Source organism: Phalacrocorax carbo, chromosome 2 (genome assembly GCF_963921805.1).
Source record: "Phalacrocorax carbo chromosome 2, bPhaCar2.1, whole genome shotgun sequence".
Taxonomy (NCBI): Eukaryota; Metazoa; Chordata; class Aves; order Suliformes; family Phalacrocoracidae; genus Phalacrocorax; species Phalacrocorax carbo.
This window is the reverse complement of record NC_087514.1, coordinates 105,617,490-105,640,504: the sequence shown is the minus strand read 5'-3', so window position 1 is coordinate 105,640,504 and position 23,015 is coordinate 105,617,490. Positions and strand designations below refer to the sequence as shown.

General features: G+C 37.8%; 1 protein-coding gene across 3 annotated transcripts in view; it reads left to right on the top strand.

Annotated features, from left to right (window-relative positions):
• Positions 1-23,015, top strand: part of NFX1 (nuclear transcription factor, X-box binding 1) — a 71,858-nt gene that overhangs the window by 28,918 nt on the left and 19,925 nt on the right. Inside the window, exons 7-21 of one of the 3 annotated variants that reach the window (XR_010371630.1) lie at positions 393-532; positions 1,599-1,698; positions 1,848-2,065; positions 2,547-2,644; positions 3,742-3,772; positions 4,894-4,976; positions 5,504-5,612; positions 10,993-11,112; positions 11,784-11,863; positions 12,201-12,431; positions 12,719-12,792; positions 15,088-15,189; positions 18,107-18,148; positions 18,470-18,568; positions 19,042-19,152. Coding sequence is in view for 2 of the 3 variants with exons in the window: in XM_064443790.1 (XP_064299860.1) it covers positions 393-532; positions 1,599-1,698; positions 1,848-2,065; positions 2,547-2,644; positions 3,742-3,772; positions 4,894-4,976; positions 5,504-5,612; positions 10,993-11,112; positions 11,784-11,863; positions 12,201-12,431; positions 12,719-12,792; positions 15,088-15,189; positions 18,107-18,148; positions 18,470-18,568; positions 18,799-18,943 (1,672 nt within the window). In the remaining variant the exon portion in view is untranslated. The other 2 variants (XM_064443790.1, XM_064443789.1) reach the window with 2 other exon arrangements.

The window sequence follows — 23,015 nt, the reverse complement described above, 5'->3', positions numbered from 1 at the left end:
TGTGCTGTTAAGGCCCACATCCCTATCTTCATTTTGCTCAGTGGACTTAGGATTGTTTAAATCTTTGGGAAGACGTCTGTAATAGAAATATCTGCTCTTCTGGCATAATGCGTAACCATATATTAGGTTCAAGTTAGAGTGTCACTACTTTTTTCCATTTTTTTGAGAGAAAATTCCTTAGGCTCACTACTGTGATAAGTGTCCTATTGTACAGGGGCAGGAGAGGGGAAGCAGGGGGAAAGATAATGGGGCTATTTGCTAAAAACTCTTTCATTAATAAGTTATTCTGCCCTTCAGAGGCATTGGCATTTTACTGAAAAAGTATTTTCTTTTTTAATAATGCTCTATAGATATTAAGGTAGCTGACAGACTATGGTGTAATTTCTCTACAGTCATTCAGTCCGCTGTGGCCAATCAACAAAAATTCATTGTTCAAATGTATGTGGAAATACTTTAAACTGTGGTAAGCACAGCTGTACTCAAGTGTGCCATGCAGGAAAATGTTCACCTTGCCAATTAACAGCACAGCAAGGTAAGTATTGGAATGCCTTATGTATATCCACGCTATGCTATGAAAACAAGAGGGTTGAAAAAACCAGTGCCAAGGCACAAGTGCTTTATTTTTTTCTTAACAAAACCAAAATCTATTGCTAGAATCTATTGCTAGAATATTTTAAAAATTGAAGATGTGTCAGCATCACTATATATTTAAATCAGAATATAAACATGACTAGAAAGAATCCTGCCAAGATGATTAAGCTGTTGGAGCATGTGCCCTATTAGGACAAGCTGGTGGTACTGGGCTTTGTTAGCGTGAGGAGGCTGAGTTGTGGCCTGTCAATAGCAAATAGGAGGTGAACAAGAAGACAGAGACAGGCTGTGCATAGGGAGAGGATGAGAGACAATGAGCCTAAGTTGAAATGTCATAACTAGCTATAAGGAAAAACTCTTTCTTGGAAACTTGGAGGTTTTCAGGACCCACTGAGGAACGTGGTCTGATCTCATTGCTGACTCCGCTTTAAGAAAGAGCTTGGGCTAGCTAATGCCCTGAGGGCTCTTCTGACCCGAATTGTCCTGTGATCCTACTTAGTCTTTTACTATAATTCTGAGAGTTGATTAAACAGTATATGGAAGAAGGATAGAAAGAAGTATAGGAAAACACATTTCAACAAGCAACTCAGTTTCTGAACTTGGTTTTAAGTGGAAATTAAATTGTCCAAGTAGGTGCGCCAGTATACAAATACATTTTTGTTGAACAGTTTATATAGAAAATTGCAAGTTCATTTTCTCAACTTTTAAGGTAATTATTAACTTACGTATACTGCTTTAATATGTAAGCTTTTTGTGCAAATAGTAATTCCCCTTTAGTTTTTATCTCCTTATCAAAAGAAATACAACAGGAATTACAGCTTCTGTAGGACTGAGAAACCTCTATTGCTGAAATAAATCTAAAAAGCAGCAATTTCATTATCTGTCTAAAAACTGACTAACAATTTTTCACATTTTACTATAATATTAAATATTTGCTGTACTGCTGGAGGTGTTCTGTCACTGATATTCTCTCATGTTGTTTTCTGTGGAATATTGCTTCTTTTCAGTGTGTTACTGCGGAAGTAACTTTAGAGAAGTATTGTGTGGGACAGAGGAAGAATTCTCCGATGGATTTGGGAATTTCTCATGTCAGAATATATGTGGCAAGTAAGGTCACTATAGGCTTTTGGAAAAAAAAAGGTTATTTATTCACACTCAGTGATCATGATACTCTTAGGTAATTCTTTCACCCCATTTTTTGTGTGTGTTTTTTTTTGTTTCTTTGGTTTTATTTTGGGTTTGTTTTTCTCTTCCAGAAAATTAAATTGTGGGAGGCACAACTGCACACAAGTATGCCATCCTCAGCCTTGCCAGCTTTGTCCACGACTTCCACAAGTAGTGTATCGCTGTCCCTGTGGTCAGACTCCTCTCAGCAAGTTACTGGAACTAGGATGTGTTGAACGAAAAATATGCACAGATCCTATCCCGTCGTGTGGAAAAACATGTGGCAAACCTCTTTCTTGTGGTAGCTATGGTAATTAGAACTTTCTGCGTTGTAGTATTCAAGTTATCTCATTGTTTTTTTAAAAAAAAAGGTTCTTAACTCTTTCATTTCAAAAAATATTTATTTGATTTGTGATTTTGGATTTTAAACAAACTGAGTGTAAAAGCCACTGCAAAGACTGCAGTCTGAAAAGGTATTAAAAATTCCTTAAAATTCCTGGAACTTGGGTAAGACAGCATCATATATGTTAATGTAAAATATTGAAAATGTATGCGTTTTCAATGTTAATTGTAGACCTGAAACTCTAGTCTATAAATGCTAGTCTATAAAATGCTGAAAATAAGGACAAAACTTTCTGCACATTTAACTCAAAATAGTTAATTTGTTTGGAAACCCAACTGCACATAAGCTTAGTATATTTGAACAGTGATGGTCCTAGTAAGTATGAAGTTCCAGGTCATGGATTTTATTTTTTTATTAATTCCTAATTTTTGTATTTTCATTTTGCTAGAGTTCGTTCATACATGTGAAAGCCTTTGCCATGAAGGAGACTGTAAACCATGTTCTCATACATCAAATATTTATTGTCGTTGTGGCTTTAAAAAAAAGGTAGGTGTATAAAGCTTGACCATGGAAACAGATAATCTTTGTTTTTTAAAGCTGTGGAGAAAAAGGAACTGAAATAGCTGAGGAAAAGAAAGCTAAGAATTATAAGAGGTTTTATGCTCCTTAGTTGCAAGAACCCTCTGTTGTATGCTAACTGATAGATGCTAACTAGATTATACTCTGAAGTGCTAACAGGCTACTTACTGTGAAAGCAATATTTTGGTATTTTTACAGCGTTTACACAGAATTCTATTTGTTTAAGCTGGCTGCAATATCCTATATTATCTGGCAGTATTTACATAGCACAAAGAATGGTAGTTTTACTAAGAGTAGTGTAAACTGAGAGAAGAAAGGTAGCCTAACATAAAAAGCTAGCTAAACCTTTGTAATAATAGCAAGTAGAGGTGGCTTCTGAATATATAAGTGCATAGAAATAATTGAGATTTTGCTTAATGTTGGAGAAGATTTCTCCTGCAAGCTTGCTGAAGGTAATTATAGGGTAGAAGGCTTCAGATTATCTTTCATTTTCATCACGAAAAATGTGATGCTCAGAAATGACAAGTTGGAATGTAAAGCTGTGACGACTGAAGATTTAAATGTAGTTGATCAACTCTCCATCCACCACCTTTTATTTTCGTGTTGAGGATTTTAATCTATGTAAGGTGGCTTTGATCATGAGATTTTCCATCTTTCCCCTACCTTTCCGGTCAGACCTGCGTTTTTGGGGCAGTTGGTCAAAGCACAAATTTATGCACTCTGTCAGTATTGCTTGGGAGAGCTCTCTTGGTGTCCTCCATGCAAGTTTCTGGGGTTTTTTAGGGCAAATCCCTTTCTGTCACTTCACAGCATGATCTGATGAATTAAGTGGGGAACACAAAACTACAATGTTTTTTAATTGGTATCGAGCCTCTAAGAAAAAAAAGTATTGTGTTAGATTTGATGATTTTTTTCCAGCTTTTGTTTTACCTTTGTATATAGAAGCATTATAGGCATGAAAACTGAGAGTGCTGCTGCTTTCACGTGACTAGGTGTTTCCTAGATAAGTAAGTTTCAGTTGTTTTTATTCACTTTAACCTAATGGCTCCCTGTTTGCTTCCTAGGAAGTTCCTTGTGCTCTCCTGAGAAATAAAGGTACAATGTTATGCTACAAATTAATTTGAAATTGTTTTAAAAATGATACACAGCTCATATTAATTTTGGGTTTGACGAAGGTGGCAAAAATCTTATCAGTACTGCTTCTTTTATCCATACTTGGTTGGTCATTTCTTGAGATGGTGCTATTTTTGGGAAGAGGTTTGAAATAAACCTCTTTCCTTATATAAAAGTTGGATAGAAATGAAAGACTTCTTCAGCATTTGATTTTGAAGATTCCAGACAAGCTATTTCAATTTGAACAGCTTCTTATGCTACCTGCATATTCAGTAGGTTGCCCCTTAGCATCCTGCATATCTTTGGGTGAACTTGCACAGCTCAAATGCCAAGTAATGCTTTTTGCTCTGCTTTTGTCCAAGTTCTGGGGAAATACAAGCTTTCATTCTGCTTCACAGTTGTATGCTGCTGGTCTTTGTATCTAAGCCTGGCAGAGAGTTCCTGTTTGACATGGGAATCATTTCTTGGTATTCTGGATGTATCGTTTCAAAATTAACCTCAGTGAAATGTTTACCTGACTGGCCCCGGTCATACTGAGGTACTTACTAACAAGACACATAAGATAGTAATATGCATGTTTCCTAATTTGAGCTTTTGTCTGCGAAGACTTTACTCTTCAGAATCCAGAAGTGATTGCTTTTGTTATCTGTGGATGGTGGTAAGGATGTTCCTTCTTAGCACTGTTTCATGAGCATATCAGCAGTAGTTGTATTTAGCTGACTTTTACTGCCTTACCGTTTAGAACAGTCTTAAATTGGATGTTTGTGGTACTCCAGTATATCAGATATCCTGTTTTCTGTGTTCTGTTGTGCAGAGTTTATGGTGTAAAGACTAATGTGAAATAAACTAGTTTCGTGTATTCTGTTCTCTGAAATCCTTTTGAACAAGGGTTTGTTTAAAGGAAGCTAAGTGTTCACATGGGGAACTAATGTGGAAGAGTAAGTAATTTAAGTCTGTTTGCTGGCTTACTCTGTATTAGTCTCTTCTAGACCATGCTTTGCAACAGCCTTAGCATAATATTGTGATTGCAGCTTTTGTTCTCAGCAGAAGCAAATACATACAAGTTATGACTGTTTTGGGGTTTGCGTTTTTATTTTTAATAGCTGCTATTACATTCATGTGTGACAAGCGATGCAACAAGAAAAGGTCATGTGGACGGCACAAGTGTAATGAAGTTTGCTGTGTGGTAAGTTTGTGTATGGTTTTATAAAATTGTTCATTGTGATGTGGATTTGGCTTTGGTTGTGATGTTAAGACTTATTTGCTTTTGTATCTTTCCACTTCTGTGCACCTTCAGGCTCTATTTGCAGTATTAGTCATGCTCAAAAAGTTTGTGTGCATGCATTTATTTTGCAGCATTTGTTTCATAGGTGTAATTATAAACGTAAAACCACATTCCAGCCTAAATGCAATTAAATCGATGTAAAAGTGCTTTATGTTAATGCAGTGGTACTCCAGGGAGAATGTGAAGGGGAGGGGTATTACTTAATACAAGACACACAAACTATCATGTAGCTATGTCTAGAGCAGAGGTCTCAACAGAATCCGTTTTAAAAACTGTGTATCCATACAGTGATGGAAAAACTGTATAGATCAGGCCTCAGCTATTTTTTGCACCATACAATCACGTAATTGTAGATTATGACCTTACGGAGAAAAATAAACCATTGGGGTTTGTGGCTTAATTCTGCTTTCTTTTTTGCCTTCCCCTAGGACACAGAACATAAGTGTTCTTTGGTTTGTGGTCGTAAACTGAACTGTGGGCTTCACAGATGTGAAGAGCCCTGTCATCGGGGTAGCTGTCAAACATGCTGGCAAACAAGTGAGTTATGTGCAAGGGTACATGACTTCTTATATATTATAGAAATTTATTCACTTGACTGGTCACTGTTGGACAGAGAGTGTGATTCAAATTGACCAGAACCTGAAGAATATGCAGTTGATTTTGATTGTGTGGCTTTTTTTTATGAAAGAGAAAGTTATTTCATTTTAGATGAGTTTATTGCATTGGATTTTAATAGTTAAATTGAATTACAGTGAAATATATTCAGTTATTTATGTTTATCTTCCAATCACTTAAAAATTTGAGGAATCATGCAAGAAAAAAAAGCAGTTTATAAAGATAATTTCTAAGTTAACAAGAACTCTTGTTTAGCAATGTAATAGCTGTTAGATATTGAAGTATGTAGCAAAACTTGTTCAGCTGCTTAGAATTCTGACTTTCCCAACTTGGTACACTGTTGATTTTTCTCTGGACAGGACCATTTGAAGAAATAAGAGATGTCAGTCGTGTGTGTCTTAGGCTTTCTGGTCATATTCTGGATGGTGAAAATTAGTACTGAATTGCTAGAAATAGATTGACAGCCAGCAGGTATTAATTTTCTTAGGATTGCTGAACTATTTAAAGATTTAAGCTGGTGCTATAGCTTTAGACAGATATGTACTGTATTAAAAGCTGTGCCACTTGAATGTACTAGTTTTCTACAACTGCTTTTACCACTTGATGTAAGGGACCATATGCTGATTATTTTGCACCATTCTAATAGGTAGATGATACTAAATTTTTCTGATTTTGGCCTGAAGCAGACAGAAGAATGCTTCTATGATTCCTTCTGCTAGCAGAACCTTTAGTTGATCTGAAGCATCTTCATATGTGATAGCAGTTTAATTTTTTTCTCAGTTTCATATTTTAATGTAGGTTTCCCCTTTCTTTATACAGATGTAGTTTACCACAGAAATTATAAGCTGTTTATTAAACACAATTTTTGAAAATTGGGCAGAAAAGATCCTTAATGGATTCTTCTAGCTTATATCCATCCTTCTACTCAGTGTTCACTTAAGAAGTTTGAAAGTTGTCTTTAAATCCATCATTGTGTTAAGTCTTAGAGCTGCAAATTCTAGGTTTATTTTTGCATCTGCTGTAATCTGCAATAAAACTGAGGGGAGAGTGTCTCTAAAATGGAATATAAATACTCACCTCTAGTTCCCCTTCAGCTTTCATCAAATACTGTCTTTTGTCTAGTAGTTCTGCAGTCACTGCTGGAGAAAAGTGAGTCTCCTCTCTCAGAAACTGGGTACTGCTTTGGAACTGTTCACTGGAATGTGGGAAAGAGGACAGTGAGATGTTGAAAGTGTGAACCAGACCTCATGACACTGGTGAAAAGGAGAGAGACAGGTGTTGTACATTGTAAGGATACTGTTGGAGTAGTACATGCATGTCTCCTATATCACATGGACATAGTCAAAGAACTCAATTTTTATGGGGACCAACATTTCATGGAAACATCCTGGAAAAGAAAAGGTACTAGAGCCTCTAAAGCTCACTGTGGTTGAAATAGTGTTGTAGTCTCACTTAATAGCCTATGAATTATGTGCATGCTGACTTTATCTCTTCAAGAAAATAAATGTTTCTGTGTCCAAACATTTCTCTTGACAAAGCAAAATAGTAATCTGAATGTCTCGGAGGTCCTGTTAGTAACTTCTGGTCTAGCTGAGTCAGAATGCACAGATTTTTCTGAGCAGTTATTTTTCTTTGCTGGATTTCATGGATTTGATCTTCAAGATCATTAAACTTCTCCACATTGTTGCAGTATTTTTGAGGATTGTATTTCACTCTCAGACCTAAGATTCAGATGCCTGTCAGCCTGGAGGATTGCCTCTCCTGTAACTTGCTCCACTGTTGGATGTGGTACACCTGAGACGTCAAGCTTTACTGCAGAATTTTTGCAGTGAGGCCCTTTTCTGAGCACAGGAAAACCAGCTACCTACTCAAGGAACCAGATATTAATGATCATTTGGCTTAAACCTTTGGGTCCCTGAAGTCTCCCATTCTGAATCTGTCTAGAGATAAATCTGCTAAGCAGTATCTCCAAAGATTTCTTACTTGCTTTCCCTGAATGCTGCTAGTTGAGACTTCAGAGGCATACATTGTGTGATTCTGACCCTGTAGCTCATGAGGAGTGCTTCTCAGCACTAAGAATTCCATCCTTGGCTCTGATGTACCTGTCTAGCCACGACTGTGTAGTTGGGCTGCATCAGCCATGGTATCGTGTGCCATGGCATGGTCAGCTGCAAGCCACTTGTCACTCATTAGACTGAATTTCTTGCCCCTGCCTCCATCTCCACTACTGGTTTTGCTGGGAATAGTGAGGGCTGGTATCAAGATGCAATACTAGAGTGCATCTACACCTCTGTGGTTCTCTGTGATTCTTACGTGCTTTAGCTTTCCAGTGTCGTTTCCTCAGTGCTGAGAGGTGAGGTCCCTTTCTATGCCAGGGTCTCTTTATACATACCCAGTCTACTTCAAGACAGCAATACACCTCTTGGGGAAAATAAATTATGTCAGCATTAAACAGCTTTCTTTTTTTTTAAATTTGTCAGATGACCTATTTCTATCTCTGCACTCTCTCCCCATTATCCCGATTAGTGCTAGTTAAGAAACCTTCATTGTAGTTAAGATTCTTCACCTATCACTTCTCATCAACAGCAAGCAGCCAGTGTAGCTCTTGAACACTCAGGCCTTCCAGGGACCTTGGTCTCTGGTCTTTCATCTTCCTGAACCAAGGAGGATTTGTGGCTGTGAAGCCTGGAGGGTTATAGGTTGTTTTGAGACATGTAGTGAGGGACAACAGAAGTTCTACTCTTTTTCCCGTGCTTGCTCTCCACAGAAAATCCATGGATGTTCTGAAACTTCTCTGCTTTTTTTTGTACTTCTTTCTACTTCCTTCTAAGGCTTAAAGTTTTGTTCTCCCCATCATTCTTATTTGCTGGAATTTATTGTAATTGGGTCTCCCTAAACAAAAAATGTCCTTTCTACTAACTGCTGTACTCTGAGATGCAAGGACAAATGATTAGGACCTGGCATAAGATTTAACTGACTGAACAGATCATAAAAAACGAGACATGAGAAATTTCTGAATATAACAAAAAATACAACGAAAAGCTGACAAAAGTTGCAGATAGTGCTATGAGCAATGGATGGTTTTCACAGATGTTAAGGGTGAGAGATGACTGAGCTTTGCAGATAATTAGGGGAGGTGGGTATTGGGAACCTTTTTGGGAGTGGAATATTGGAAGGCCAATAGAACTTAAGTAGTTGTGTTATGCTGGGATGACCTAGCTGATGATACCAGAAATAGCAGATTTGGGTACAGAGTAGCTAAACTGGAACCAATGGGAACAGATTTATTTTGGTAGATTATTTGGGAGGAATCAAGGTGGATGCATGGGGAAATAGAGGAAAGGGGAGGTAAAAGGCACCATTTGCACAAATGAAGCTGCTGGTCAGTCCACTTCCCTGACAGAGCTGTGTGCACCTGATAACTACTGTCTATCCTGTCCCAGTTAAGAATAAGTTTTAATATCTTTCAGTGTAATCTCATTCGCTATTCTGTGTGTGAGAGGTCTAAGTGCCAGCAACTGGACACTTGGCTGCAGATCATGGAAGAACATGGTCCCTATGATAGCAACTGGAGAGATTAGACATACTTACTACACTGTATGCCAGCAGCTGGAGAATGGGATCACAAGTTATAGGGGCCCCTTGGTCTGGGTGCCAGCACCTGGAGAGACCAGGATGTGTGTGTGGTTTCCTTGTTAACTTCAGTCCTGTGTGTGCCTGTGTGTGCCTGAGTAATTTGCTACTGAACTTGCTTCAAAGCTGGACTGACTGGCTAGTAGGAGGAGATTTGCCTCTGGAAATACCCAAGGCATCAGCCAGTGACTGGATAAGGGATGTGTTCGGGTATGGATATTGGGCAGAGCCTGTGCTAATATTTGAGATCCATGAATATGCTGCGCACGTGAGTCTAGAGTGTGTGTGTGTGTGTGTGTGTCCACTAGTGAACTTCAATCCTGGTAAGCATGAGAGGAGGAAGAGGACTTGGCTATTGCTCTTCCTGTTTGTGAATCTTATTGTTGGCTCTGGGTTAGTCTGTGTGTCCGACATGTTATTGTCATGTATGTATTGTGTGTCTTGTCTCTCTGGAATACGTGTTCAGTCTTGCTACTTGCTGGACGTGCATATTGATCCAGCAGCCATCATATCCATGGAAGGAGACAGTAGGAACCTCCGGGGTTTTAGAGTTCAACAGAATTTGCTTTGGTAGACTAGGAAGGAGGAGTCCTGTGATTCCCAGAGTCAGAGAACTTGCTGAATTCAGCAGCTCCCTTAACATAGTCGTCTCCTCTCCAGGTTGGAGTTGTTATTTTGTACTTTTATTGCTCTTACCTCCTTCACCATTCTTTCTTGTAATCCCTATCCACTATCTCTTTATTAATTTTTAGATCAATCATATTCTCGTTTTGTTCTCAAATCTCCTTCTATATGACTTCTGATATTAATGTTTTCTTAGTGTCTTGTTTTTCTAAGTATTTGTTTTAACTGTAGTTTGCATTCCAATCAGTCTCCCTCCCAGTTTCTTTATAGTCTGAAAAACAGCACTGAACTGCATTAATTTTTGTGCAATGTGAAGTTTTAGTTGGGATGGTATATGTAAGTATTTCTATTCCTTTATTTTATCACTGAGATTTGGAACCTTGTGATCAGAGTTTAAAATTGGTTTCCCAAATGTGGAAGGAAATTTAGAAAAAAGGAAATGTATACTGCCTGAGACAGAAAACTTCCAAAACATACAAAGTTGGCTTTGAAGTATTTGTACAAGTTCATCAGCTGCTTATGAGGATCCATGTAGTACTAAATGACATAAAGAAGTACACAGAAGAAATTATAGGAGGAAGTCTACAGACTGGTGGCCTTTTGGTAATTTCTCTGGAATCTTCATAGTACCATGTGCAGGGCTTGGCAAAAGGGCATAATCTAACCACTGGTCTGAAAAAGTGATAGTGGGGCAAAATACTTGAATTATGTGCTTTCTGGGAGGGAATTCAAGAGGTATCTCCCCATTTTTAAGTCAAGGATAGAACAGCTACAGCTTTCAACTTGACATGAGCATCTCTCTTGCTCCAGTTTAAAATCTTGCTGTCAAAGATCCATTCTCTAAAAGCAAGCGTAATTCCTAATTAAGTGATCATAGTCCAGTTTTCTTGTAGGATCCACAAAAGCTAATGAACTCACTACAGCTATGTTTAATATCAAAACACAAAGCTGGAATAAAACATTTGCATGTTATTTAAAGTTTTGTCATAGTGGAGAAGTGCAAATACATCTAGCCATTGGGATATATTTTACTTGTTTTTTTCAGGTTTTGACGAGTTAACTTGTTATTGTGGTGAATCTGTGATTTACCCCCCTGTTCCTTGTGGCACTCAGCCACCAGAGTGTAAAAAAACATGCACCAGGCCACATGACTGTGATCATCCAGGTACGTTGGGCTATTCAGTTTCTGCTTGGGTTTTTTGTTCTGTTTTGTTTTAATCAAAATGTAGAAAAAGTATACATCAGTCTGATAATATATTTGCTTTTTTTATTAGATGCCTTTTCAGTAGTTTTGAATATTTTCACAAATCTACACATAAAAGCTGACCAACTGAAAACTTGCCATGAATAGTTGTATTTCTGACTGGTAAAAGCACTGGATTTTTTTCTGGTCATTATTAATAGTCACAACACATTAAATGCTATATTCCAAAGATTAAGTGCTTTATTAAAACAATAGGATAATCAGTTAAACAGTTAATCCGTTAAACAGTTAGTTTCTATGTTACATCAGCTGATTGCAAATAATATAGCACAGGTCAAACAGATATGCTTTCTGACAAATTCTGCCTGATAGTGTAACCCTGCCTAGAAGTTAGAAAATTCTCTGATATTTAATCTAGAAAATATGGAAGAATATTCCCCTAAAAACCTGCCATCATAATTTTTAAAGAGTACCTTAAAGAGCAGATTGTCCTTGCATGAAGCATCATACTTTCCATAAACTGAGTAGTTCTGAAATGCAAACTCATGTTTAATAGCGTGTATTGTCTTTAATGCATGTGACTGAAGTATGCTAATAAAATTGTGCTGGCTTTTATATCTCTGTGACTGCAGTGTACCACTCATGTCATAGTGAGGAGAAATGTCCACCCTGTACCTATCTCACACAGAAATGGTGTATGGGCAAGCATGAAGTAAGTATGGACACTTAGTGTTTTTGAATACTAAATAATGTTCTAGGACTGTAGGCTTAGATTTTTGTGGCCTCTTTGGAATGGCATACATCACTGGAGTACTTTTTTAATGTGATTAAATTAGAAAAGTATATCTTTTATGCCCTGCTCATTCAGACCAACTGCTATATTGGACTATGATGTAGAGAAAAACGCAGTCTTTGTCCTAAATTTTTTTTAGTATTAAGATTCTTGCATGAACAGTGCCAAATGAAGGTGTGAACAGTAAAAATACTTTGAGATTTGTATTTATAATTTTTTAATGTTTAGTTGTCATCTTTTTCCTTCCCTCTTCCAGCTGCGAAGTAATATTCCTTGTCATCTTACTGACATTTCCTGCGGACTTCGCTGCAATCAAATGTTAAAATGTGGAATGCACAAATGTAAAAGAATCTGTCATAAAGGAGAATGTCTTATAGATGAAGAGTGTAAACAGCCATGTATTATTCCAAGGCTATATTGTAATCATCCATGTATGGCTCCATGTCATCCTTCTTCACCCTGCCCGACAACATCCTGCTGTGCAAAGGTTAGATACCCAAAGAAACTTCACTGCAAATTCACAGGCAAATTATTTGGTTCAATTATCAGCCAGTAACAGTTGTGACAAAAAATCACGTTTGTGTATTGATAGCATGACATTTTTTTCTGTAAACTTACAATATTGAAATTTTAAAAAATATTTAGAACTTATAGTTACCATTATTGCACTAAAATGGGACTTTTAAAAGGAATTAATTTCCCTCCCTAACATCCCTCCATGGCCATAAACGCCCAAAAGTTTAAAAAAAGCTGCTCTCTTGTGTGATACAACAGGTTGATCTTCAATGTGAATGTGGAAGAAGAAAGGAAACTATGATTTGCTCAGAAGCATCTAATACATATCAAAGGTTAGTACTGTAATAATTCTTTTAATTCCTTACTGGACTTACTTCTTTGCAGTTTGATTAAGTTTCAGGCTTGAATAAATATTTTTAATTCACAAGCTTTTTCACACTTGCTTTGCACTTTCACGTACATTTTCTTTGTGGGTTTTTTGTTTTCCCCTGAGCTTTTGTACCAGCTGTGCTGTACTAGAACACACTCCTCTCTTCACTGTTGCTAGTCTAACTTTGGTGGTGTGTCTAGGGTTGAATCTTCCATCTGTGGAACTCTGCTCTACCCACTTAGACCAATTTGATACAGACTAATTGGACAGGTCCAGATTCAGGCTCCTGAACGTATGTGATTACATAGAGCAGTCTATGTGTGAGTTGCTTTCTAGGTTTCCCTTAATATGTGATGGAACCTAGTCAGTACAGATGATGGAAGCTAAAGAGTGATTTGAAGTCATTCTGAAATAGCTAAATTTAGGCAGGAGAGTTTTGGCATCTATAATGTAAGTTCTTAATATGCCAAATGAGTCCTACGCAACTGCATTTATTGCAATAGATTTGTCTCCAGATCCTATTTCTAAATTAATTTCTCTTTCTCTCTTTCTATCTTACAAGAGAGGACAAGGAAAACAAGAAAATGAGGCCTTTGGAACTCTTGAAATGAAAATAGCAAAACTAATAATTTTTTTAAAAAAATCTTACTCTGAGGGTGTGCTTGAGAGGGAGTAAAAAAATTAATCTACGAGAGTTGATATGCAACCAGAGTTCTGCTCTGCGTTCCATTTGATAGAAGAACACAGTCACAGATTCTTCCTGTCTTTCAAAGAAAGCTTCCTAATGACTCTTTTGTTTGGAACTGCGATTTGAGGGCCCAGTACTAGCCCAGCTTAGGATATGCTGCTTTTGTTCCTACTGAACACTACCCAGATTCAAATTCTGACAGACAATGGCTTAACATCTATGCAATAGGTGCTTAATTCTACCTAATGAAAGTGAGAAAAATGTGCTAATTGGAAACAGTTAAGAACAGTTATAGTCATTACTAAGTTGAATGCAAGATAGACTTACAGGAGCAGTGATCATTTTTTCTTTTTTAGAAAAAAGGGGGAGTTTTTTGTTAATATCTCACTATGAATACAAATCAGAAGTCTGAACTTTGAAATACCAGTTTAAATTGACACAAGCTTGTAATTGATGATAAGCTGGGAAAAAAAATCCAAACAAACAAAACAACAAACCAAAAAACCAAACACAACAAAGTAACTCTTGCAGTACTACTGTGGAGTGGTCAGCAGGTTAATGGGGTATCCAGGTGTTTTCAAAAACATTACAGGAGTGATGAAACAGCTTTGCGCTTTGTCAGTGAAAGAATGCCCAAGGGAACAGGAAGGGGGGGAGTGTGCTGCTATATCTGTATGCATGATACAAATGATGTCATGTCATCCAATGGCCCAGTACCTAGACTTTGTCACCACCTGATAAATATGAAGCTGGTGGTGCCTCTCAGTGCCTTTTGTTTTTATGTAATATATGATTATCCTCCTTCCTGATATAGATGATCTGATCTCTGAATGTGATGCAAAACATACAGACACAAACATACCCTTTTATCTGAATTTAACAGGAAAGATGGTTCAGGGATAGATTGTTCCATTTTCAGGAATTTGTTAGAGGATGGTGTGGGATATTTCACTTAAAAACTTGCTGTATATTTTAGTTATAGAAATTTTAGCAAGAAAATCAGACAAGGAAGGCTTGTTATTGAAAAGAATGATGAAGAGTCTTCATAAAGAAAATTGTAACAGTCTCAGTAGGCATTATGCTCTTTCCTTATGGCATGTATCATTCATATTTTCTAAGGAAATTTCTAAGTGCTTTATAAATTAATTTTACAGGTTTTAATTGCACACAGTTAAGAAGAATCACTTAGAAGTTAAAAAGTCAGTTAAAGCTATATGATCAGCTGTAGTTTGAATATGAAGCAGGTGAGAAGAAAGAGTATTACATTGCCTAGTTTAGACTTGTTTAGAATTGATGCTCTGAAAAATTCCCTGAAGAAGCATGTCCATTTGCTTTTCTTGGTCCTAGTTGCTTGAGCGAGATGAGAGAGAGTAACCTCTTAATTTATGTAGCTAGATTAGACTCCGGAGGCTAGATGATGTGGAACTAGAGTCCCATTCTGTAATTTGATGAGGAAACGGTCAGTCTGTCATACTTCTTTAACCTGGAGGTTTAAATCTGCAGCTTTATAAACCTTTGAAAAAGGTGTATATGTTGTCTTAAATGAAATCTAATGCTCTTCTTTTTCAGAATAGCTGCTATATCTATAGCCACTAAGTTAACAGATCTACAGCTTGGGGATTCAGTGGAAATCAGTAGGCTTATTACGAAAAAAGAAATGAAGCAGGCCAGGTAAGGAAATACATATAGAAACATATTTGAAACCCTTGTGTGTACCTGAAACATAGGCGACATGGAAAATGCATAATACTGTGAGCAAAATCCCAGCTAAAATAGGAAGACTTTAAATAGCCTGACTCTACTGTAACAATACTGCTAAAAGAGTATTTTGCAATTCCTCAGTAGTTCATGTTTTTACTTTCATGTAGAATGAGTTCTCTATCATTGCCTGGTTTGTCATTATAATTTTGTATGGAACAATATGTTCGTGGCTTCGAAGTTTCTTTCTACCCAGCAAACGCCTTAGAGTTCCTCTGGATTTTTTCAGATTTCTAGACAGTATAACTCTTTACTATTATCTTCTGTTTCAGCATCCAGCATTCCTTCCTGGATGATTAATAGGGCATGTCTTCCCCTAGTCATCTTACGATTTATAAAGTTTTTCTGTTACCCTTTTCAGATTTCTTGCAGTTGTAATCTCAGTTTGATTGGCACTTCTGTGTTCTTATACTGGCTGCCAGTGCAAATCTGCTTTTAAGTCACAAAAACCGCTTAAGTCATAAGTTTGGTGGTACTCTGTTCCTCCTGATGTTCTTCAGGATTGGAATAGCTTGCCCTTTTAGTATCATTTCTTTAAGGAATTGTCAAATTTCTCCAACTGACTCCTCCTGACAGAAACTTGACTTCCTGAAGTCTTTGCCCTTGAAGTCCCTAATTTCTGGTTTTAGTTTATTTTCAGTTACCATCTCTCCTCTCTTAATTGTGATTTTCATTAATTCAGAGTCAGTCTGTTATGTGTGTTGAAATCTAATATTCCTTTACATTGTGGAAGTCAAAATAATGAAATTTCCCGTACAGTTGCTTCATGACTTCCTGTATCAAAAGCTAATACCAGCATACTTCAGGAACTCTTGGTAGTCATTCTGTTGTTTATTTGTTTAATCCTATGAAATTGGAGCACATTATTACCAAGTCCTTTTGGATAGTTTTCTACAGTGGAATAATTTTAACTGTGGATATATGGACAAGATGAACTAACACCAGAAATGACGCATGGGAGCACCTGCTCATCCCAGCCTCCAGCTTCTTTCTAGCTGGGCCAGTGTCATACTTCAGAAGGGGGCAGGGGGGAAACAAGGTGAAAGAGGGAGAGCCATAGTGATTCCTGCATGCAACTTTAAAGGGCATGGCATTAGTACTGCTGTATAAGCATGGTATAAGACAGACACAAATAGGAAACAGTAATTGAGTCTCTTTTTTTAGCCTACCCTGTGCGTTTCAATTAATTGAATACCTAAAAATGTACAATATAAGCACTAATTTTTGTCTCCGCTTTACCCAGATTGAGCCTCAACTACGTTGTTCTTATGTGTATCGCAATGCTAACGAGATACAAATATACTCAACAGTATGAAGCCAACTTCAGCTTCTCCAAAAAAAGAGTCCCTGTTTAAAGAAAGCAACCATTTGGCAGTGTTAGAACTTGGAATGGGGAGTGGGGGGTAGAAGGAGGGGAGATGACTTCTTCAGCTACTGAAGCTGAAAGTCTATCATAACAGCTGTATACTTGTCAGGAGAGCAAATAAGACACTAGTGGTGTCCCAGCCTTTGCAATGTGTAATATAAATTGTGTTGTAGTCACTGCTACGCATCTTCCTCCATGGGTAGACTTATACTGCCCTTTCCTTGGATAACTGAAATTACCAGAGCTACTTTTCTTTGTGCAAATCTTTCTTAATATGGTATCTGAACTGTGGCAGGTAGCCTTTATTCAAGGACAGTCAGAGGAAGTCCTTCCCCACTCTTTCCATATACCAAATACTGGGGGGGGAAGAGATTTCTAGTTTATTGTCAGCCTCCAGTATTTTCAAAGTATCTTACAAATCTGCTTCATTCATTTAAAATAGCAGAATATTTTACACAAACTGTGCAGAGTTTCTCTCTGGTCCTGTCTGTAAACATTTTATACTTCAGTTTCCTTATTAGGGTTTGGGTTTGGCTTTTTTTATGACAAACTTGGTCAATCCTAGAGTAACTTCTCTAAATTGGTTACGTTCCTCTCCTCTTTTAGACGAGGAGAAAATGATTCTTCAAGCAAATAAATTTAAACAGTGCCAACTTGATTTTAGAATGCAAGTATGTTAGCTTTCTTCTGTCTCCTTCGAAAAAACCACCAGAAGTTACGGATCATATAGCTGTGTGTTTCCAAATATGAACCATGTAATTGAATGACAGTTTCCCCTGTAGAAATTATTTGTTTGAAAACAGGGAACTATTATCAACAGAAGGAATTCCCTTATGCCGTTGAAGGGGCAGAAGTTTGTAAATGCCACTGTGAAATTCTGGAGAACTCTTGATCCTTCTCTGATGTTTTAATCCCTTAAAATAAAATAATAAAATACCATTCAAAGATGAGACAGGAAACTGAAATTCATAACTCTACTGACATTAGAAGTTATGGGCTCAGCTGAAATACTGATTTTTATGGTGCATCATAATCCTCTATATGCATAGCTTACTCTGATTTCCCTGGCTGATCACTTTTTCTGATGCATAGGAGTAAGCGACCTTGTCACATCTTCCTTTGCTAATTTCCTATCCTTCCTAGCATCCCCTCAATGCTGATATCAGCTGCTTTTTTTTTCCTCAAGTGATCTAATTTCCGATATAATAAAATCTAATTCAGAAGCTGTTTTTCTCACCTTCTGTATGGCTTTGGTAATTGCTGCTTCTGTTCATGATCTGGAGAAGGGCTTCCGTGCTTAAAGATCTTTGTTGTTTGCTTGTTTGTTTTTAGCTGTAATATCTGATCTAATACAATAAACTATTCTCACACCCTCTTCTGTCTTCTTTAGGCACCAAAAAGCTGCAGATTGAAAAGTATGAGTAGCAGCAGTGATTCTAATTGTATTTTTCTTTTATAATTCAGGTTGCAATGTGATGAAGAATGTTTAGCTCTTCAGAGGAACAGGTGGGCAAGGAACTTCTTCGTTCAGAAAGTTAATGCTATGTGGAAAAAAAATCCTTTCCAGCATGACCTAGAGAACTGATAATTGTGGCGATAATTGCTGTGTTACAGGGACCTATACTGGGTCATCTGAGATCTTGCTAAAATATTCTAGGGATAAGTCCTAAATGAGTAGTTTCAAATGTACAGGCTGTAATTTTTGTGAGTTGTATGTCTTTACTCTTCAATAACGACATGTTTGGGAGGCTGGGGGGATTTGTGTTTTATTTTTGTTTGATTGTGGTTTTGTTATGTTTTGGTTTTCTCTCCTACCCTCAAATTTAGGCGTCTTGCTGAGGCTCTTGAAATAGATGATAATTCTGATCCTTTTAACGTCCGTTCTTCTGGACCAAAGTACAGTGATCTTTTAAAAGAAGATGCAAGGTATGTGGTCTAATGATGACAGGTGTCACAGGTGAACAGTGTTGGGAGCAAGATGGGAAATGCAGAATATTTCTATTTACTCTTGTAAAAATGCTCCTGTTTACTCTTCTTCCCAGTCTTGGCAATAGGTGATAATTGAGGCAAAGGAGGTGATGTACACTTCTCAAGACTTCCAAAATTAGAACCTGAAAGGTAGAAAGTGCCTGACAGGTTGCTTTGTTCTTTAACAGGAGCAGATTTAGAACGGGAACATCACTTTCCACCGTTCTTGTCACTACAAATCAGTACCTGAACTCAAATCTCCATTGCTTTTGTACACAACCAACTCCCATCTTGGTGCTCCTTGTAAACTTTTCAAGACAGAGACAAAAGTGATAGCTAAGTAATTAAATATGCTCTCATAGCCTGATATTATTTCCCTCCACCACTCTCATTTATTCTTTTGCCTTACTGCCTTTATTTTAAAAATAAAGAAATGGAATAATAAAACACTCGAGTGATGCAGAGCTAAGCCTATGCCAGTGCTGACTGCAAAGAGGGCTGCTAGACTGAAACATCTGAAAATGAGGCAATAGAAAGTCAAGGTAATATTAAAAGCATAAGACTAATGAATACTACGCAATCTGGAATGACTGGGAGGGACCAGACACATCTTTAAAAAGATGCTTAAATAATAAGTGTCATCTAAGAAGTTTTTACTCTCGTGTGTGTTTGTAGGCATAACCTTAGTTTTCACTAGTTCTTAAGTTTTTAGAACAGCTGAGTCTGCTTGCTTTTGCTTCACTATCCTAATGATGCCTAAATTTTGTATTTTTGTATTTTTGTGAGGATATTCTCTACTTGAAAATCCTTTATTTAATTTGCTGATGTGTTGAGGCAAGTGAAAATTTCACATAAATAGCCACACAATATAAATCACCTCTTGCTTCCAACTGATAAGACTACTGCAAGATAAGAGATTAATGTTTTTGTTGTGGAAATACTATTTTATTAGTATTTGCACTTAAGTGGTATTTTATAAGGTCTGTTCTCCTAAGTGTATATAGAATATCATAGAATAGTTAAGGTTGGAAAAGACCCTTAAGATCAAGTCTAACCGCTAACCTATCACTGCCAAGTCCACCACTAAACCATCTCCTCAAGCACCACATCTACCCTTCTTTTACATACCTCCAGGGATATGTTTTGCTCTACCTCTTTCAGAAAACAAAGCACATATTTTTACTTTCTTACTGTGTGAATATCTCATTGTGTGTGTAGTCCCCTCTCTTTTTTTGTAGTACAATCCAATCTCGCCTCCCTGTCAGCCATCCTCTACTCATAGTGCAGTGTTCATCTTTCACGAACAGACTGACCAGAATTATGCACTGTATTCCAGAAGATCTAACAGATACCTTGAAAAGTAGCCTTAATTCTTCCACACTTCTCTGAAAATATCTCTTCTCAGTCATGCTGCAATTTTACTTGCATTTCCTTTGTAGCCACTTTATATTGGTAACACAAGATAAACTAATATACTCAGGCTATTCTTACTGATTCACAGCTTAAAGCAAAAGTTTTTGTTAGTCCTCAAGTCAATGACTTTGCACATTCAATTACTGGATTTCATTCATCTCTCTTTACATGAGCAGCAATCCATAAAGCAATTTGTAAAGCTATGACTTCCTTGACTGCTCTTGATGATCTTTTATCTCAGCAGTCTTGCAAAAGACTGAGTTTCCTTCGTAATGGCAGGATCTACAAAATGTGACAGTATTTTTTTCAGGTAGCTCAGCATTCTGTATGAGTTTTGACAGGTGCATTTATTCTTGCTTGAGCAGGTTACTCCAGTAATGCAAGAGTTTAGGGGTTGTGGCTTTCTGCAGAGCGTAAGTTATACATCTATGTGTGGGATCTGAGGATGATGAGAAATAAAACAGCTGCATTCAGGGTCACTGTCTCAAGAAGAAGGCAGCTACCAAAATCATGAGTAGAATGCTGTGATATCTTGTTTAGGCAATCCATTGATCTGTGAAGCTGATACACTGTCAAGGGCTGAAAAAAATGCACATCTACAAATGAGAAAACTTGAGAAAGCTGTGAGAAAACTCCTGATTTTGAGCTGTAATCTTTAATTACAGAATCCTAAAGCTCCAAGATGCATTACAACTCCAGGTAACAGGAGGAAGATGAGTAAGTGGAAGCATGCCAAGATAATGTGTCTCCTTTGTAGGAGAGTGACAGGAGAAGGGAGCACCAGGAATAGCGTGGTAATGCTGCTGCATGCTGATCTTGCTGATGTGTTTGTCAGAATCTGACAAGGAGTCAGGAGAAAAGTCTCTATACCATACAGCTTTACGTGAGGAGGTACCCTGCTGCCAAGGGAACCTATCTTATAGCAGCACAACTGAGCACACACTGGGGGTACAGATCTACTGGGTGGACACTTCAGCACTGAGCTTTCCAACAGGCTCCAGAAATAGACACAGAGAGCAAGCAAATGCTCAAGCTGGGCCATTGATGTAAAGTTGGAGGGTAGACTGGCACAAGTATCAATGCCCAGTTTGACAAGGATGGCACTAAGACTGCTATTTAATGAATTAAGACTACTGGAGAAGGAGAGGAGGCCACCTGGAATATCTGGCCACATGGAGCTACACAGGAGAGAATTTTCTTGTTTTGTCACTGGCTGTGCAAGACCCCACACCAGCTGTATGGACCAGGGAAATTGTGGACCCCATGGTTAAGCCTGGAGAGACAGAGTGAGATGGGCCCATTGTAGGGGTCGTCTTAGCCAGTATTCCCAAGAGTTAACCCTCCATGTGCTGTTGTAGACAATGAAGGCAGAGCCAAGCACTCCTGTGTGATCTGGCAACAGAAGCAGTGTACAGGTTTAGGGGTAGGAGACCTTTGAGGCTTTCTTAAACAAGAACTGAAGTGTGAAGGAAGGGGCAGTGAGGGCAGCTTCTCAAGCACATGACTGGCAAACTGCAAGCCTGGAATGTCAGTCACTTAGAGCCAAAAGATTGCACTGGCAAGTGTTGCAAGAATAAGGAGGCTTTTGGCAAAGGCAGAAAAATCTGGGGAAAGCAAAATATATACAGCAAGAACTACAGTGAAAAACCAAGCAATGAGGAACTTTAAGTAGTGTGGTTGAGAGGAACTGAAATGGCAGTAGGCCCGCTCCTGCTTACATACAATGCAAGGAGGTGAGGAGAAGCCTCATATACACCATTTATAGATGCTGCACAGGAAAAGAGACTTTAAAGTCCCACATTGCCAAATTTCAGTATACCCACTGTCAGATCAGAGTGTTTATTCTAAGAACCACTTCATTTCTTTACTGTACATTATTTTTTACTAAGCATCTATTGCAGGTTAGAACATAGGAGGTTATAACGAGCAGTTAGCTGGTTGTTTGGCCATAACCAGTCATAAATAGCTTAATTGAAAGAATTGTGTGCGCATCATTATTTCTGTGCTAGTAAGCAATAACAATATTCCTTTTAAAATAAAACAACAAAACAACCCAGTGGCAAAACTTGGAAAACTTATTGTAAGAGCTGAGCTGAATAACCCAAAAGAATTAAAAATACTTGAGAAAATACTTCAGTCAGGTAACAAATACTCATCAATATCCTGGGAAATGGAGGCACTCTATTTGGTTTTGACAGGGCAGTATGAATTGTATATTGGTTAATTTGTAAATATACAAGTGAATTCTGGCTCAGGATGACCACAAATTAAACTCCCCAAACAGGGTATGAGCAAACTGATGAGACACTAAAACAAGCAACTTAAAACTGCAAGACCAGAAGCAGAGACAAGGTGAGAAATAAGCAGTAGCCAGTTTTCACTGTCCCTGCTCACCCATGTATCTGATCAGGATCATACAGAGAAGGCTACTTTGTCTTCCTGCAGGATTTTTAACTTGTGAAATGATCTACAACAGGCTTCATTTTCTTCCTCATCTTAATGGATAGTTTCTGTTACCCTTGGCCTTTTAAGAACTTTGCTAACAGCCAAGCTTGCCAATGTTTCTTGGCAACTGCAGGCTTCTTTTTGACCCTCAGTGAAGTGTGGGTTCATGCTTCTGTATAGCTAGGAATAAAGAATATACTTCCCCGCATGTTGACCTGACACACCCCTCCTCTTAAGTCTTATGATACTGTAAAGAAAATCTTACGTGTGCTTTATCAGCCTTAGTGGCAGAGGAGTAAACAGCCTGTACTATTTTTCACTCTGAACATATCTAGATACAGAAGATGCATCTTCCTGTTGGTTTGCTTCAGCTGTTCACTGATGCATCTAGAACTCTCTAGGGCAATCCAGATGTTTGAGGGTACCCTTTTCAAAGGAAATTTTCAGATTAAGGAATACTGAAGTCCACCATTTCCTTGAAGTTACATCAACCCAAATTATGCTCGCTCAGAATCTTCTTGATGATTCCAAAGAAAAAGCAATTGTT